Raw genomic sequence first — 18,153 nt, 5'->3', positions numbered from 1 at the left:
ATGCCTGTTCCATTGTGTTAAGTAGACTTGTTACTGTAGAGACTGGAGATGTATCCTTCAGAGATCCAGTAGCCTTGGTACTTGAAGAGGTATTGCCAGATGAAACATTTCCTTCCGGTAGTTGTTGAAAGCTAGTAGCCTTAATAGGTGAGGTTGTAATAGCAGTTGAAGGTTTTCCCGCGATCGATGACATGCTGTATGAAAGCAGACGTTAAGGGCAGCGTGCCCGCACTGGTAAAGGCTTAAACCGCACTAATCCTCTCACGTTCGAACTATCGCGAACCCTAAGGAGCACACAAAAACTCGTCTGCTCTGGTCAAAGTCCAACTTCTACTCATTACTCCAATTACTCCATATCCACTGAGCTACACAGGCTCTTGCTATATATAATATCCATTTGTCAAAAGTAAAAGAAGCTCTCGTTCTTTTACTTTTTGAAAATTATTATTATTATTATTATTATTATTATTATTATTATTATTATTATTATTATTATTATTATTATTATTATATGCTGACGAGTTTTATTCTGCATAGGTAGTGTGTGAGGCTTTTTTAGCCTTACCTAACCTTTGGAAACTGAGCGAGTGGCCAATAACGGATAAGTGTTCTAACGCTATCGGTGATTTTAATTGGTAACTGGGGAAGTGACAGTGGACGACCGACATCTCGTGGGCCCTATATGTTCTGACACTAAAAACCTGAATTTTCAGGAGAAAGAAAAGAAGAACATACTTGCTCGTGGTAGAGATCGACTAACTTAGAACCTGTCTAAGAATGGCTTCGAATCGGATGCAAATACCATTTCCACAGGACTACTATTACTACTACTGCTAATAATAATAATATTTCTTGGTACAAACAAAAAGCTCATGATTGTCTCTGAAGATCAGTTGACGGATATATTTATTCATAGTACTAAAACTCGAAACCGCCAACCTTTAATCATTTAGCTGATTGAGTATCAGTTATACTAGAGGGCTGCTAAATGAAAACACGTTATTATGGTAACATGACGACTCTGTATGCTTTTGTCACGTTCCGTTCGTGCTTTTTTTCTGTAAGATGTTCTTCGAACATATTTGGCTAGTTTTTTCGATTAGCTATCTTTCCTCACCCTATTTAAATATATAGAGTATAAAATGCCGCACCATTCGAAGTATGACGATGTTTTGCTAAGTATATTACAAAACGAGGGACAGATTCTTCCATTTCTGAATGCAATATTTGGATTTCTCTATAGACGGTAAGATGCGTTTAAAATCTATATTATTTAAATATATTATTAAAACAGCTTACATGCTGTCGTTCGTGATTTAATATTACGAAAGACAACTTTTTAATTTGATATCGTTTGAATTAAATACGAGCTTAAAAACCGTTCGCGAGGAAGAATAGTCTTTTTAGAAATAAAGAGTTCTTTCGCTATGTGACATGTAAAAGGAAGAATGACTGTTTACGGATAAGTTTCAAGGATGTAGTTGTGAGGGGACAGAAGCAGGTGAAATAATGGAGATACTGATCACTTTTCAGAGATCTGTCATCCAAGTGAGGATCTTTCTGTGTCTGATGTGATAGGGACTGATATGAGAATAGAGTTTAATGAATTGGAAATACTTAGGATATTTCAGAATCTTAATGCAAAAACCACCGTGGGATTGGATGGGGTATCATGGCGAGTATTACAACAATGTACAAAGTAACTGACATTGCCTGTAAGCTCTTTAAGTCTCAGTACAAGTAAAGCCCCAAGGGAGTGGAAGGAGGTTAGAATACTTCCCTTGCATAAAGGATACTCAAAGACTAATCGTTGGAGTGGTGGTAAAAATATTGGTAAATTTGGTCAGAGACAAAATTCGGGAGTTGGACAGATAAGAATATGACATTCAATAGGAGACAACAGTTTGGATCTATTAAGATTGTTCCCGCCTTAGTTGTTTATTAACTTTTTACAATACAGTGACAACTGAGTTGGATAAAAGAAATGGCTACATGGTGATACCACTGGATTTTTCAAATGCATTTGACAGGATACAATATGGAAAATACTGTTACACAAATTGGAACAAACGAGGATGGATATGAAAGTAGCTGATGGACACATACCAAAATAAGTAGCACAGGTACACTACTGATTTTACAGAAATGGATGGTTTGGCACCTTCTTTAATCGAGACAAAATTATGATAGCACACTTGAAATTTTTGTGATTACTCAACTTGTTATTGGGCCTCCACAGATGCACTTAAATAATTTAGCACATGTCCATTTAATTAGTATGAGTGTGACTGTGGTGAAGGATGGCTTCAAAGGTTTAAGAAGTGCCATGGAATTTTTATCTATGAAATTTGTGGTTAAAAATTGTCCACAAACTATGAAGGTACTGTCAAATATGTGGATGAATTTAGCAAACTTCTAGCTAATGAGCATCTCAGTCCCAGGCAAGTGTATAATGCTGATGAAACTGCATTATGTTGGTGATGTGCATTGCAGAAGAAAGTCTTACAGATTCAGATAATCGAAGGAAAGTATTAACTGCTAAGGTCGAGTTAACTCGAGTGCAAAAAAAAAAAAAAAATGGCGCCATCAAGCGAACACCCCTTTTAGATTATGTAAATTTTATAAAACACTATTATTGCCATTTTTGTAAGTGAACAAGTGTATATCAAGAAAGTATGATGCTGTCCGGACTTCTTACTTGTAAGAATTTTAATTGATTTTATTTATAAATTTTTTGCAAAATTAATTCAGCACATGGGACAATGTCAGTCGAATATTAAATCAGCAGTTAAAGATGCCAAGAAATTATATTCTTGGTTTCATCTTTTATCCAAGTGTAAGCAAACAAAGTTTGCATGTGAAGTCACTTCACAACTGGGCTACTTGTATATAGAGGCTGATGACTTCACATCAATTGCCTTAGTATCCTGTAATGCAAAGCATATCTATGGATAGAGTTACAATCCTAGGATGCTCAAACGCAGTGGCAAGCACAGATGTAAGTTTCTGGTAACAGGAAAAACTAAATGCCCTGGAGCTTTGAAAGGAATTACAGTTTAACCTAAGATAACATGCAAATAAAAATGGCTGATTACCACTAAAATTATGTTAGAATGGTTCAAAAAAACCTGAGGCACATCTATAGGACCACTAGAAGATTGCAAAAATCTTCTCATTTCTGACAACTGTTCAGCTCATCCTGGAGATGAACTCCTAGTGTAATAAATGAGTATGAATAAACCAAGGAATATGAGTTGTGACAATTTAATTCCTGAAATGCACCTGTAAAAAACCTACATTAGTGGCTACTGTCACCTTCGAAGTAGTTCCATTGTGCATTTATACACTGCTTTAGATGGTTTTCCCATTCTTGGAAACAGGCCTGGAACTTTTTTTCTAGAATACTCTTATCACATTATGCTGGATATCAGCAATGTCAGAAAATCTTTGTCCTTTTAGCGCAGTCTTTAATTTTCAAAATAATCAGAAATTACAGGGAGCTAAGTGAATAAGCAACTCTCGGAAACATGTGCCTATTTGCAGAAAGATCAGTCGCATCTTGAACCCACGCTGCTTCTGTTCGTTCGTCAAGATTCGAGGCACAAACTTTGCAGAAATCTTTCGCATACCCAGTTCTTCAGTTAAAATTACTCTAACTTTTTCTCGATTTATTTGCATTTCATCAGCCATTAATTGCACACTTAATCATCTGTCAGACCTACCAAATCTTCTCTGTTCACATTTGTGTCTATCGTTTTTGATTTTGGCTGCTCACGTCTGGGGTCGTTGTTCACATCTCGCCGACCTCTGAAACTTCAACTTTCAATAGCTCCAATGTTTAGTAGCAGTTTTGCTGATTTTCACAAAATTTTATGTTAGCACGCTACTCCAAATTTCGATCACACATTTTTAAGGCAAAGTTTACATGCGGATCTCTATTGTTTTTGCAATAACCAGCTAGCAAATGGCTCTATTGGCTTGAGGTTTATGCACAAATTAGTTAAAATATGTACAAAGATGATTACTCGCTTGACTCCAACCAAATCACCACATGGGTGACACTTCACAGCCATTTTGGGATTTAAGTTGTCACACTTTGTATTATGCTCTATGAAAGCTAAGCATTACTCATTTTTTATGAAACATTTGTTAGGTGTAAATGTTGCCAGCCTAGAGAGACATTTATTAACGAATTTGGTTCCTTGATTCCTTGTTAGTGACTGGGGGAAGGTATGAGTGTCATTACTAAAGAAATTCTGGCATAAGTTGTGGTCTGTGTTGACATTTTATAATTCTTCTGATGAAAATATTGGCAGTGACTTTACAGGATTTAATGTAATCAAAGAAAAGGAACAAAGAAGTTGTTCTTGAGTTGCTTGAGTATGTAAAGAAGTTATATGATGTTTCCAAGGGTAGAAAGCAGGTTTATTGAAGAAAATTTGGATGTGTGAATGAACAGTGATGAAGAGATACTTGTTGTTCATCACTATACTGATGTTGAAATTATAGATATTGTTTGAATCTGGATAAAAACAATGAAAGAATTTTGTTTATCATTAGCATACTAATGAAATACATTTAGTATCATTTATACTAATGTATATCATTTGATCACTTAAATCATATTTAATTTATATTTAATATTTTAGTTTCTAAGTCCATAATGGTTTAGAGACACTGAAGAATTATAATTAGCTGGTCAGTGGTGTATTGAAGAATTACTATTACATGACCTCAGTTAATCTCGCAGAATGGTTAATCCAGAAAGGCTCTGGAACCAAGGGTGCTGGAAAATTGTTGATTTTCTCCAGAGTCCAGGAGAAATCAGGTAACTAGCAGCATGTTGTGGGGCTCTGTGCTTGGACCATTGCTGTTTAATTTGTACATAAATGATAAAGGAAATATTCAGTTCTTTGCTGATGTTGAAAAATCAGGTAATGTAATTGTTAATGAAAGTAATATAGAAAGCTTGCAGGATGTTTTAAATAGGCTGATAGTATGGGCAAAAGATAATGGGAGACAGTTTAATTAATGCAGAAAAGTATGCAGTTATGCATTTTGGTATAAAAATATTACAAGCTGTGTACCACATTGATGGAATTTTACTCCAGGAAACTGATGAAGGTATTTGAGGTATTGGTAGATAGAGAGCTGATTTCCAGAAAGGCCTTATAGGGCCTGACAGACAAAAGAAGGAGAAAATATAAGAAGATATTGAAATTACCAGATTTTCAAAGATTACTGAAGAAAAAAAGCATGGAATGCATTGCCAGCATGTGTATTGTGAATGCCAGAAATATGATTGCATTACATATACTACTGGTTGAGTGAGTCCTTGATTAATAGAAATACTACATATGTATTATGGATTTAATAGCTAGTTCAGTAATATTACTGAATAATATCACTCTTCAATAAAACATACATAGAACAGGATGTTTCTTATTTTACCTCCACTCTTAAAATAATTGTCAAAACAGTTTCTTCCTTGTTATTGTTGTTGAAAGTTTTTCACTTGATTATACTATGAATTAAAGATTAATTTATAAATTACAGTACACAACCTGGCTGCACCCATTTTTTTACTCGAGCACTGTCTATTTCTCCAAAGACTGTTTTATTGAAGCTTCTTTGTTGTCATATAGCTTACTTATCAAGAGAATTAGGTGCTCAGGACCATTGATCTCATGAATAGCCTCTCATATTTGTATTTGCTGCAGTGCAGTGAAGTGGCCTTCTTCTTCCAGCGGTGAGTTATCTTGACCCTGGACTTGCTGACCAAAGCATGGTCAGCAAGTCCGGAGTGGCTGTAATGGTGGAAACAGGTGTAGTGTATCTGTTAAGAAATATCGATATTGACTGTCCTGCCTGTTTGCCAGTAGTACAAGGGTGGTCTGAAAAGTTCTCAGCCTGACAATGAAAAACAAATTTATAATTTCAAAATTTTTTTTTTTTTCAATATAATCTCTCATAAGACTAATACATTTATTCCAGTGATTCTCCAGCACTATTATTCCATCCCTGTAGTGGTTCTCAGTAAGATCTGCAAAATACCCCTCTACAGCTACAATCACCTCTTGATTCGAAGAAATGCTGACCAGCGAGGAGGAGTTTTAGTTTTGGGAAGAGATAGAAGTCAGAGGGAGACAAATCTGGGGAATAGGGTGGATGTTCCAAAGATTCATAGTGCAGATCCCTTAATTTTCCCATTGCCAAAACACCTTTGTGGGCAGGTGCATTGTCCTGATGAAAGATGATTTTTTCCTTCTGTAAACCGGATCTTTTCTCACAAATTTTTTCGTATGGTCTGGTTAAAAGATCAAAATAATATTCCCCAGTTATTGTTTTACCCTTTTCAAGATAATTAATAAACAAAATGCCTTTAGCATCCCAAAACACCGATGCAATGACCTTTCCTGCTGATGGAACCGACTTTCTTCTTTGGTGCTGAACAACCAGCTTCTGTCCACTGTTTTGGCTGCTGTTTGGATTCTGGTGTGTAATGGTGAATCCACGTCTCATCCATAATAATAAATCGATGCACAAAATCAGTGTAATTCTTGTTAAAATGTTCCAAGCAGTGTTCAGAGATTTTCATGTGAGTGCGTTTTTGATCTGGTGTGAGCAAGTGCTGCACCCATCTTGCACAAAGCTTTTTCATTTGCAATTCTTCATGCAAAATATATCCTACACGTTCTTTTGAAATGCCTATAGTTTCAGCAATTTTACGCACTTTGACTCGGCAGTCATCCAATACCATATCATGCATTTGATCAATGATTTCTGGTGTTGTTACAGTTTTTGGACGTCCTTCACATGGATCATCTTCGAGGCTGGTATGACTATATTTAAACTCGACAGCCATTTCTTAATCATTGAAAACAAAGGAGAAGAGTGCTCATAAACTTTTATGAACTCTGAATGACTTTCTTTTGCCATTAAACCTTCTTTTACAAAGAATTTTATAACTGCATGATACTCAATTTTATCTATTTCAAGGGATACAGACAACACTTTTGCTTCAGATAGCTGTATAAAACAAACTACTTCATAGAATGACTTGCAATTTCACATGGATGCTTATGACAGGGGTACCAACTTAGAAAAAAAAATCTTGCCGATAGTGTTGCCATCTGTGGCCGAGAAGTTTTCAGACCATCCTCATAGGACAGTTTGCAACTGCAAGGGACCTGGTAGGTCTAGGCAGTGTGTCTGGTCTTTAGCAGACTGGATAAGGGATGCCGATATTTTGTGTGGTCTGTAAGTGGTTATGTTGCCATTATTAGGGATCACAAAACAATGTGATCCCTGATATGTGCATATAGGCACACTGGGTAAATGAGGCTGTAGAAAGGTAACCGAAGTTGGGCCTAGAGTCCTGAATGCTGTCACTCCTATAGTGTGCTAAACTGGGTGGTTTGGGTTTTTTATACCAACTTTTTTTCACATACCAAATTCCATAAGTGGAATTCAGTAGAGACAGGGAGTTCTGCAGACTTCTACTTGATTTATTTAGAAGTATAACATCATCTGCATAAAGTAAAGAGCTGAGATTAATCTCCAATTTTGACATCAGTTTGCATACCACTTTCCTTCATAATGTGATGATATAGATAATGAACAACACTGGAGGAATTGTCTTACATATGATTTAACACCAAACTATCTTCCTGTATCTCCTTCAATTCTCACTGTTCACTTACAATTCAAATATTGAACGAAAATATTGCTTGATGTAATGTCTGCAAAACTTAAATACAGAATGTTGTTATTAAAAAAACGTTTAATTTTCTTGACCAAAAAGCTCTGGAATGACTTTTAATGGGATTATATTGATCAAGTGCATATAATAAACAACTATGTTATACCAACTAGTTTCACCAACTAAGGCTGTTGGCATCTTCAGGGTACATAACTGGTGTAAGGCACTAAAAAGTAAAAAAAACTGTTACAAACTATAATCAACCGATTCCAATTATATTAAACAAAGAACAGAGCGCATACGATACATGCATAGAGCGTGCATGATCTCACTTGTTGTTATTTAGGGACGTACTATAGTTGGCACTGTAATTCAGTTTTGGCGAGTTGAGAGCTCTAATAAGGGTCTTCCAGATCATGGGTAAGATTAGTCCTTGGTTCTTGTTAAGGTTTTGTATACAGCGAGCAACTGTTGTGGCCTCTTTAAAAATTCAGGAGCAGAAGTACCTCCTCTATGTGAGGAATTGTGCTTCTATCCCACTCTATGGTATGGTTCGTTCTTGAGAAATGAAAAGCTAACCCCGATTTTTCTTCTCTGTTATTATTGACGTCACCTATGTGTTCTTTTTCCCTAATTTCAAGGCTCCTTGAAGTTTAGCCGATGTAATTCAAGCTGCATGAGCAGGGTATGTTATAAACTCCAGCATATTTGGAGAAAGGATGACTATCTTTTGGAAATCTTAAGAATATATGGTCAATATATAAATACGACCATATATCTTAGACCAAGATATATGGTCACATTTGGATAGAATGGTCACTACACGCAAACGAAACCAAGTCAAAAAATGTAACGATCTTTATACAAAACGTTTTAAGTCAAAACCTTCTCTACCAGACAGCAAAGTTATTTTTAATTTATCAGATCACGTATTAACAAAACCAGAGATCAATATACTTAAAAAAGGTTTCAATTTTGCGATAACACCTGATCATGTCCCTAATGTGGTTGTCATTTGTAATATAGAAAAGGCAGTCTCGTCGTTACCAGAACCCATAGCTAATGATATTAGATTAAAAAGTAGTATCATCCTCTCATCTTCCAGAACTCCTAACAAAAATGTCACTACTCTGGAAAAAAGAACATTGTATAGTTTGAAGAAAAAGAAAGACATTATCATATTGAAGGCCGATAAGGGAAATTCAACAGTGATTTTAAACACCAGTGATTACAAAGATAAGATTAACAGCTTACTGTCGGATACATCAACCTACTGTGTCCTAGTCACAGATCCAACACTAAAGAATCACAATGACACCAACGTTTTAATATATCATGGTGAACTGGTCTACAGACTTAAAACGAAGATTGAAATCCATGCATCCAGTAACACCAAGACTATATGGTGCTCCTAAGGTACACAAAAATGGAATACCACTACTCTCATATTTATGAATTTAGAGACACAAAACGCACATGTTAAAAAGATTATTTTACTGATTAATAATAAAATAATAACTTTACATTTCGACCCCTGTATTGAGGTCATCATCAGAAGGATACATGTGTATAAGAACCAAGCTACATGCTGTTGCACTGTATACAGGTAAATTACATCTACGTTGTTAACTAATCTTTTTTCTTAGCCTGCCCTCTAGTGATTAAAAAAAAAAAAATAACCTACAATAAACTCTGCTAAAGTCCTCACATAGTAGGCTTCTGCAATTATACAGTTCATATTGTTATATTACGATTACCTTCTGGATTTGTACAGTAAGGTTGCTATTGAATGTTCAGGGAAACAAAACCCAAAATTTGGCTCAGATACGGCGACGATATTTTCGTTATTTGGCCCTACGGCTGCAAAGCACTAAATACATTTCTTAGCCACCTGAACAAACAACACAAACACATCCAATTCACCATTGAAATTGAAAAAAACAACTCTTTCCGTTCCTGGATACACGTCTTCCTTCAGGCTGTCTCTCCTTCTCAGTTTACCGCAAACCTACACACACAGGCCAGTACATACACAAAACTTCTTATCACCACCCAGCACAAAAACTAGGGGTCATAAGCACCCTTAAACACAGAGCTCAAACTATTTGTTCAAATGAACAAATCAAACATACCTTTATAAAAAATGGATACAGTATAAAAACCACTCACAAGATCCTCCACAAAGATACCACTAATAACAAAAAAGATTTAAAGAATGCTATTGCTATACCATATGTTAGAAGCATTTCCGAGAAAATAGACAGAACACTACACAAATACAACATCAAAACCACCTTTAAACCCCCCAACAAAATTAAGACACCTACTCAGCTCTTCCAAGGATCCACTGCCATACCTAGCCCACCCAAGGGTTTACAAAATACAATGCACATGTAACATACCATACATAGGGGAAACAGGGCGAACCATCCCAATCAGGAAGGATGAACACAAATGACACATAAAATACCTCCATTTTGGAAAAACCGGCCTTTCTGACCATGCACTCCAAACATACTACAGAATTGATTGGAAAGGTACCAAGTCCCTACACCGCACCAAAACCTGGTTCGAGTGGAAATTCAAGGAAGCATGTGAAATGCTCAAACATGATCTGAATCTGAATAAAAATGATGGTCTAACCATTCCAAGAATGTGGAGGAACCCATCTGCAACCTTCATAGCAACCACAAAGAAAAATCTCAATACAAGAAGACGTGGTGAAGTGTTTTTTTTTTTCCCCTTCTCCTGAATAGGTCCAATAGCAACCTTACTGTACAAATCCAGAAGAGATAATCGTAATATAACAATATGAACTGTGTAATTCCAGAAGAATCCTAGTACGTGAGAACTTTATCAGAGGTTTTTTTTTTTTTTTTTAAATCACTAGAGGGCAGGCTAAGAAAAAAGATTAGTTAACAACATAGATGTAATTTACCTGCATAGAGTGCAACAGCATGTAGCTTGGTTCTTATACACATGTATCCTTCTGATGATGACCTCAATATAGGGGTCGAAACGTATTATTATTTTATTATTAATCAGTAAAATAATCTTTTCGACATGTGTTTTGTGTCCCTACATTCATAAATATGAATGCTGATCACCATGTAACCTTAAAAGAAAGAGGAATACCACTACGCTCGATTGTAGATGGAATCAATTCGCCAACTTATCTGTTATCTAAACCTGGCAGGCCTCCTCAAACCACACATCCATAATTAGGATACTTATATATGAAATTTGCAACATTCCGTTGAGAAACTGAACAACATCTTTATCTCCAGTACGGATCTACTCGCCAGCCTGCATGTTACATCTCTATTCACTAACATCCCTGTGAAGGAAGTGATCAACATTTTAGGAAGTTTGCTCCCACAAGACATTACTTCTCTGTTCCGTCACTGTTTAACATCAAACTTTTTCTTATGGAATAAAACCATATATCAGCAATTGGCTGGCCTTGCAATGGGTATTCCCCTCCCCCCTCTCTCTCTCCATCTTGTGCTGATCTCTTTATGGAGGATTTTGAAAGTAAAATCTTATCTCAAACAAACCCTAAACCCACAGTATGGTGGAGATATGTGGACTATATCTTTATTGTTTGGCACCACACAAAAAAAGGACCTATTCGACTTTCTTAACAAAATCAACTCTCTACACCACACAATCAAATTCACTCTAGAACTTGAAAAAGATAACCAATTATCATTTCTGGACACTTTAATTAAGAAGCTTCCGAATGGTGGTATCAACCTCTCAGTTTCCCGCAAACCTACCAATACAGGACGTTATTTACATTTCACTTCCTGCCACCACATTACTCAGAAACTTAGTATTGTACACATGCTGAATAACCGTGTCTCTCCTTTTACAACAGATCAACAAGACCTCCAGGAAGAACTATCCCTGATATCTTCCAACCTTACCATGAATGGATTTCCTCAAAGACTCGTCCACAAGATACTTTTCTCTGAACCCCGACAAAGACAATGAGATGATATACGTTATATTTCTACCATCGTTATCCCATACTTAGGGACGGTTTCCAATAAGATTGCAAGACTCCTTAGACCACATAAAATAAACGATTAAACAATTCTTAAGATCTCCAAAAGATAGCCACCCTTTCTCCAAATATGCTGGAATTTATAACATACCATGCTCGTGTGGCTTGAATTACATCGACCAAACTTCAAGGAGCCTTGAAATTAGCCAAAAAGAACACATAGGTGATGTCAATAATAACAGAGAAGAAAATTCGGGGTTAGCTTTTCATTTCTCGAGAACGAACCATACCATAGAGTGGGATAGAAGCACAATTCCTTACATAGAGGAGTACTTCTGCTCCCGAATTTTTAAAGAGGCCACAACTGTTGCTCGCTATATACAAAACCTTAACAAGAACCAAGGACTAATCTTACCCGTGATCTGGAAGACCCTTATTAGATCTCTCAACTCGCCAGAACTGAATTACAGTGCCAACTATAGGACGTTCCTAAATAACAACAAGTGAGATCATGCACGCTCTATGCATGTATTGTATGCGCTCTGTTCTTTGTTTAATATAATTGGAATCGGTTGATTATAGTTTGTAACAGTTTTTTTTACTTTTTAGTGCCTTACACCAGTTACGTACCCTGAAGATGCCAACAGCCTTAGTTGGTGAAACTAGTTGGTATAACATAGTTGTTTATTATATGCACTTGATCAATATAATCCCATTAAAAGTCATTCCAGAATGTTGTTATATTTCATGATTTCTCAACTGTATGTCTTAAAGTGAAAATTTGATCCTGATAACCTCTATTCGGTCTGAATCCAGCTTGTTTTTCTCCAATCTTTCTAGATGGATTATTATATTATCCATATAGATATGGATATAGATTATTATGCTCAGATTTGGATACTGGGTTTTCATGATGATGAGGATATATTAGAAAGAGACGAGAGAAGATTCACAAATGTTCAGTGGTCTTTGGAATGTGGAGTACAAGGAGAGAATGTAAATTGCAAAGCCTCGTAAATAGAAGGAGAGAGATATGATTGAGACATATAAGCTATTCAGGGGCTATTATCAAGTTGACATGGAAGAGATTTGTCATAGAATGGGTGAGGGGGTGGATGGAACAAGAGACCATCACTGGAAACTGTATAAGGATGTGAACATAGGAGTGAGTAGCAGGTTCTTTACATGGAGAGTGGTTGGTGAGTGGAATGCATTGCCTGATTGTTGTGAATGTAATGACATTGAATCAATTTAAGGCACAGTTGGATGAGCTTTGTGTGTATGATAGCGTGTACCTCACATGATGAGTCTCTTACTCCATGAAGGTTGGATGTTAATAATAATAACTGCATTCTATATGCTTGTGGCTTAGTTGTGATATTTCACATATAAAGTTTTGATTTTCTTACTGGGGAAATATGATAAAAACAAGAATACGGTTTCTTTTTAAGTATAATATTAATATGTTGATATGAAAAAAATGCATGCTTCTCAGTATACAGAAATTGAGAATAATAAGAATTCATAAGAATCCTAGATATTTAAAGATGTTTACTTACAACTGCTGATTTAAGGAAAAAGGAGGTACTTACCTCAGTGGTGTGATCATATTCGGTTTGAAACACTTGGATTTGAGCCTAAAAGTAAGTCATATATTTTATTTTACAAGCAGATGATCATGAAAACTGCAAATGTATGATGTGCTCACCTCAGGCAGCCTAAATGTAGAGTATTGGTTCCTATTCCTGATGAGGAATTGGCTAGAGACTTGAATTAGTGACTAGAATATTGAAAATCCTCTTGAGAGGAAGAGAGATATGAAGAGCTTGGATCAGCAACAGAAAAGCACAGAGGATTGCTCCAAAACCAGCAACCTCAACCATAAAAATAACTGAAGAATGGGATTGCAGATTGAGACCTTTCTTTTGGTTGCATAAATTGAGGAACATAGTTATGAAGATTTTGACAAACTGAAGTGGGATTGTAACCATTGCAACATATCATTTTTAACATCATCACTATTATTAACTTCAGACTTCTATGGAGTCACAAGCCTCATCATGGGAGATCCACACTCTCACACTAAAAGATCATTAAACTGTGCCTTAAATCCATTCATATTTTTCACACTTCTCCAGCAATTCATTCCAGTCACCATGCAAAGAACCTCATCATTCCCTTATTCATACTTTCTTTGTACAGCTTCCAAGGATGGCCTTGTGTTCTACCCTTGTCTCCATCTACTCTGTGAAAAACCCTCTCCACATGAATCTGGTAATAACAAGGCCTCATATACAGAAGAAGAGGAGAACATGATTCAGACATAGGAGATATTCCTCTCTTCTTCTTCTGTAGAAGAAATTGCATTCCTTCAATCTGTCTTTATATCCCATTCCTTACACCCAACTCCAATTTAGTGAATCTTCTTTGGATCCCCTTGAAAACCAGACCAGATCTGTGCTCAGTAGTCCTATGTGGGCTGGTCAAGCCCTTATTCGAGGGAATAAGGGCTTGACATACTTTGGTATGCATCCTTGGATTTCAAAACCTTTGAAAATCTTTGAAGTATACCATTGTATATATATCTCCACTATCCATTGAATTTGTCACTTTGTAATACATATATCTCCACTATCCATTGAATTTGTCACTTTGTAATACATAAGCAGATGACTAAAGCATGGCTTCCCCTTAACAAATCCATGCTGGCCAACATAAAGAATACTGTTATTATATGTCCAATTCTGAATCCTCTTCCTCACCAACCTCTCTACTGCACGACCCCAGACACACAGATTAACCCAAAATTGGTATCCTCAATCCTATTCTCCTCCCCTCCCCAAGAGGGAAAAAAAATTTACCCTCTTTCTAAATCTTTGGGATTTGAGACTTACCATGTTGCAAGACATTAAAAGCAGGTGTGTCAAGGGGGCCATTAATTCCCTGAGCATTCTTAAGACATGCAATGATATATTGTCAGATTCTACTGCCTTATTAACATCAAGTTTGCTTAATTTCTCATGCATCTCCTGCTCCCTCAGTATTAATCCCTCTGCCACCATCTATATTCAAGCTTCTGGTGATGTCACATTCATGAGGATGAAATACATTGATAAACTGTTCACTGAATACTTCCACTATGATGGAGGCAACAATTACCAAGCTACCCTGGTCATTTGCTAACTTCATCCTCTCATAGTGATTCTTTCTTCTGTTTGTCACTCAGATATTGTTGATGTGAAATATCTCTTGATCAGTGCCCAAGCAGCATCTGTTTCCTTTCCATGCATCTCCAAGTTGTCTCTTAAATCATACTTAAAAAAAAAAAAAAAAATTCTTCATCATAGAGAATGAACAGATGAGGATAAAGCACACAATCTGTATAACACTTTTTTTTTTTTTTTTGGAAATTTCTTTCCAACAGTTCTTTGTTGATTTTAATGTTTGCAGTTTGGTTCAAATATATATAGGATATATCAGTCTTATTCTGTTTCTGGCTGTTTTTTTCTTTATTAATCTTTCTGTTAATTTCTAACAGCGAACATTGACATGCTGTATCCTCCTATCCTATCCTATTCTCGTCTGTCCTAGGATGGGTTGAGTCCCATCGTAATGAGGGGTTGCTGGTGCATTAATGCAGCCAGTTCGCTACTCTGCTGCATCCCCTAAGGGCGATATTCATGACTGTAATCCGTGTGTTCACAAGACTGGTTTGCCTGCTTGCGAGATGAAAAACCCCCAGATAAACTGGGGGGGAACCCTGCTGTCCATGCCCAAGAGTGACTAACTTGGGTATGGCTGAGGAAGATCCTTGAGCTCCTCACGTCGTCGATGGTTAGCTACTAGGCTAACTATGCTGACTGAAATGCTGTATTATAATTATAAAACAGATAATCTTTTCTGCATTTTGAAGTTCTTCCTAATATTTTGATATTGAAGAAGATACCTTCTGTCCCTTTCTCGTTCCTCTGTTTTTCATAAATTCACTTTGGATATACTTTATTTCATTTACTGTTTTTGATTTCATTCTTTCTGGTATACTTCAAAGAGTAATTTTATTACATGGTTCATTAGGTCTTATTGGTCTGTAATCTTTGTATTCCACTGCCCCACTCTTTTTCAGAATGTTTAAAAAATAGAACTTCTGAATTGATCAGGAGTATAACCACTTTCATATATAATATATGTGGTTAAATAGTTTCCTTAGCTCTTTTTTTTCCACTTAAGAAAGTGTCTTTTATCATTTCTGTATGAATGTGATCTTAGCTAGTGGACCAATAAGACCTAATGAACCATGTAATAAAATTACTCTTTGAAGTATACCAGAAAGAATGAAATCAAAAACAGTAAATGAAATAAAGTATATACAAAGTGAATTTATGAAAAACAGAGGAACGAGAAAGGAACAGAAGGTATCTTCAATATCAAAATATTAGGAAGAACTTCAATTACTTCATTTACTTTATAAATTTTTAATATTTTCTTTTAGTATTAAAGGACCATTTTCAAGATCGTTAAACTCCACTGTTATTTCTCTCTCCTCATCTCTGAAAAGATTTGAACCACAAAATATATAGACCAGCTGTTTATTTGCCAGTTTCCATCCTTCCATTTTATTAGGACTTCTTTTTGTCAGACTTGCTAAATAAACATTTCAGTGACATTGTTTGCTTCTTGAAACATTTCCTAAAAACAGTGTGATAAGTCAACATAACCTATTAACATAAACTTAATCCCTCATATACTCCTGCTCATTTATTACTCTTCCCTCGTACACCATTCCATTTCTTACTCAAATGTTTTATGATATCACACTTTGTTTCTTTCTCTCCCACTCCTCACACAAACACATGAGACCATACATGCATGCACACACTCAAAATATAGTGAATTACACACAATCCAATTTTTCTCATCATTCTTTTCATCTTTTAACTGGTACGTTTTCATGTTCAGTTATCAGCTGAAAGTTCTACTTTTTGATATTTAGCTTCATAATGCAGTTATGATTAGTCATTGTAAGCATGACTAATCATAAATGTAAATTATGATTAGTAAATATAATCACTTCCTCATGTTTCCCAATGGGGTGGACAGGATACAATGACGATACTACATTATTACTAATCTCTTATCAACAGTTTTCTTCCAAATTAGTTTGTGACTTATCAGTGCTAATGGTCATCTTATTTCTAACTTTTAGAGCACTTCTGACATCATATGTATGTATGTATGTATGTATATATATATATGTATATATATATATATATATATATATATATATATATATATATATATATATAAAATCATTGTTATGTTGCTGTATGATGTGTATATATATAATCATTGTTATGTTGCTGTATGATATATATATAAAACCATTGTTTTTATCTTTCATTAATTTTTTAGGACTGATTTCTATAAAATACAACATGACCCATCCGAAAAAGCAGGATTTCCCCCAGGAGTTTCCCAGAAACTGGTCAATGCAGTAAGTAACGCAAATGCATGTAATTTGAAAACAGCTACGTTTTTACCTTTTTTTCTTGTGCCTTTATGTACATACACTGTCTGGTTACAAATTAGAAAGTCATTCTTTTTCTGACTATGTCAAAATGTTCCATAAGAAATATATGTATATTAGATCATCTGGTATTGTCTCTGTGATCTTAAAATTGAGCATACATAGACATTACTATAAGATGATTTAAGATGTAGCTATTAGACCTGTAGAAACGTTTTATTATAACAGAAAGAACTATGGAAAAAATATCAGTGGATGGGCTACCCTACCTCACAGTATAAATACAAAAAAAAAAAAAAAAAAAAAAAAAAAAAAACAGAGGAGATGACACATTAATTTGTAGTTGGATAATGCGACAAAAAAAAAAAAAAAAAAAAAAAAGGAGAGAAAGTCATGTTTTAGTCGTCTACTTATTTATTACAAAAATGTGATGACTTCATCGGACAAAGGAGATGGATACACAGAGTATACTTAAATTTTGCAAAGGCTTTTGATAGATTACTTCACGATAAATTGATAGTCAAACTAGAGTGGATGGGGTTGGATATTAGACAAGTGTATTGGATTGGAGATTGGCTATCTGATAGGTATCAGCAAGTTGTGTATGGGGGGAGCAATATCCTGGAAATGAAAAGTGACTAGTGGTGTTCCTCGGGGGTCTATTTTGTTTACTTCTTGAAACATTTCCTAAAAACAGTGTGATAAGTCAACATACCCTATTAACATTTAACTGTTTAACTTGTATATTAATGATATTGGGGTATTCAGTTGTTTGCGGATTGTGCAAAGTTAGGATGAACTACGAGGAGTAGAGCAGATGTTGTGGCCTTACAAAAAGACTTGAATAGATTGAGTGAATGCACATGGGAGTGGGGATACCAGTTCAGTGTTGAAAATCTAAGGTTTTAAAATTTGGGA

At 35.6% G+C, this 18,153-nt stretch overlaps 1 protein-coding gene across 2 annotated transcripts in view; it reads left to right on the top strand.

Annotated features, from left to right (window-relative positions):
• Window positions 1-978: 978 nt before the first annotated feature.
• LOC150103080 (nudC domain-containing protein 3) overlaps window positions 979-18,153 on the top strand; it is a 116,968-nt gene continuing 99,793 nt past the window's right edge. The window contains exons 1-2 of one of the 2 annotated variants that reach the window (XM_090397910.1): window positions 979-1,246; window positions 17,121-17,202. In XM_090397910.1, the coding sequence (XP_090254036.1) occupies window positions 1,143-1,246; window positions 17,121-17,202 (186 nt within the window). In that variant the 5' untranslated portion in view covers window positions 979-1,142. The remainder of the gene's footprint in view (window positions 1,247-17,120; window positions 17,203-18,153) is intronic. The other variant, XM_090397909.1, reaches the window with a different exon arrangement.

Source organism: Typopeltis vanoorti, chromosome 9 (genome assembly GCF_054136105.1).
Source record: "Typopeltis vanoorti isolate ZY-2024b chromosome 9, IOZ_Tvanoo_1.0, whole genome shotgun sequence".
Taxonomy (NCBI): Eukaryota; Metazoa; Arthropoda; class Arachnida; order Uropygi; family Thelyphonidae; genus Typopeltis; species Typopeltis vanoorti.
Note: the sequence above shows the minus strand (reverse complement) of the source record. Positions and strands in the feature narration are given on the sequence as shown.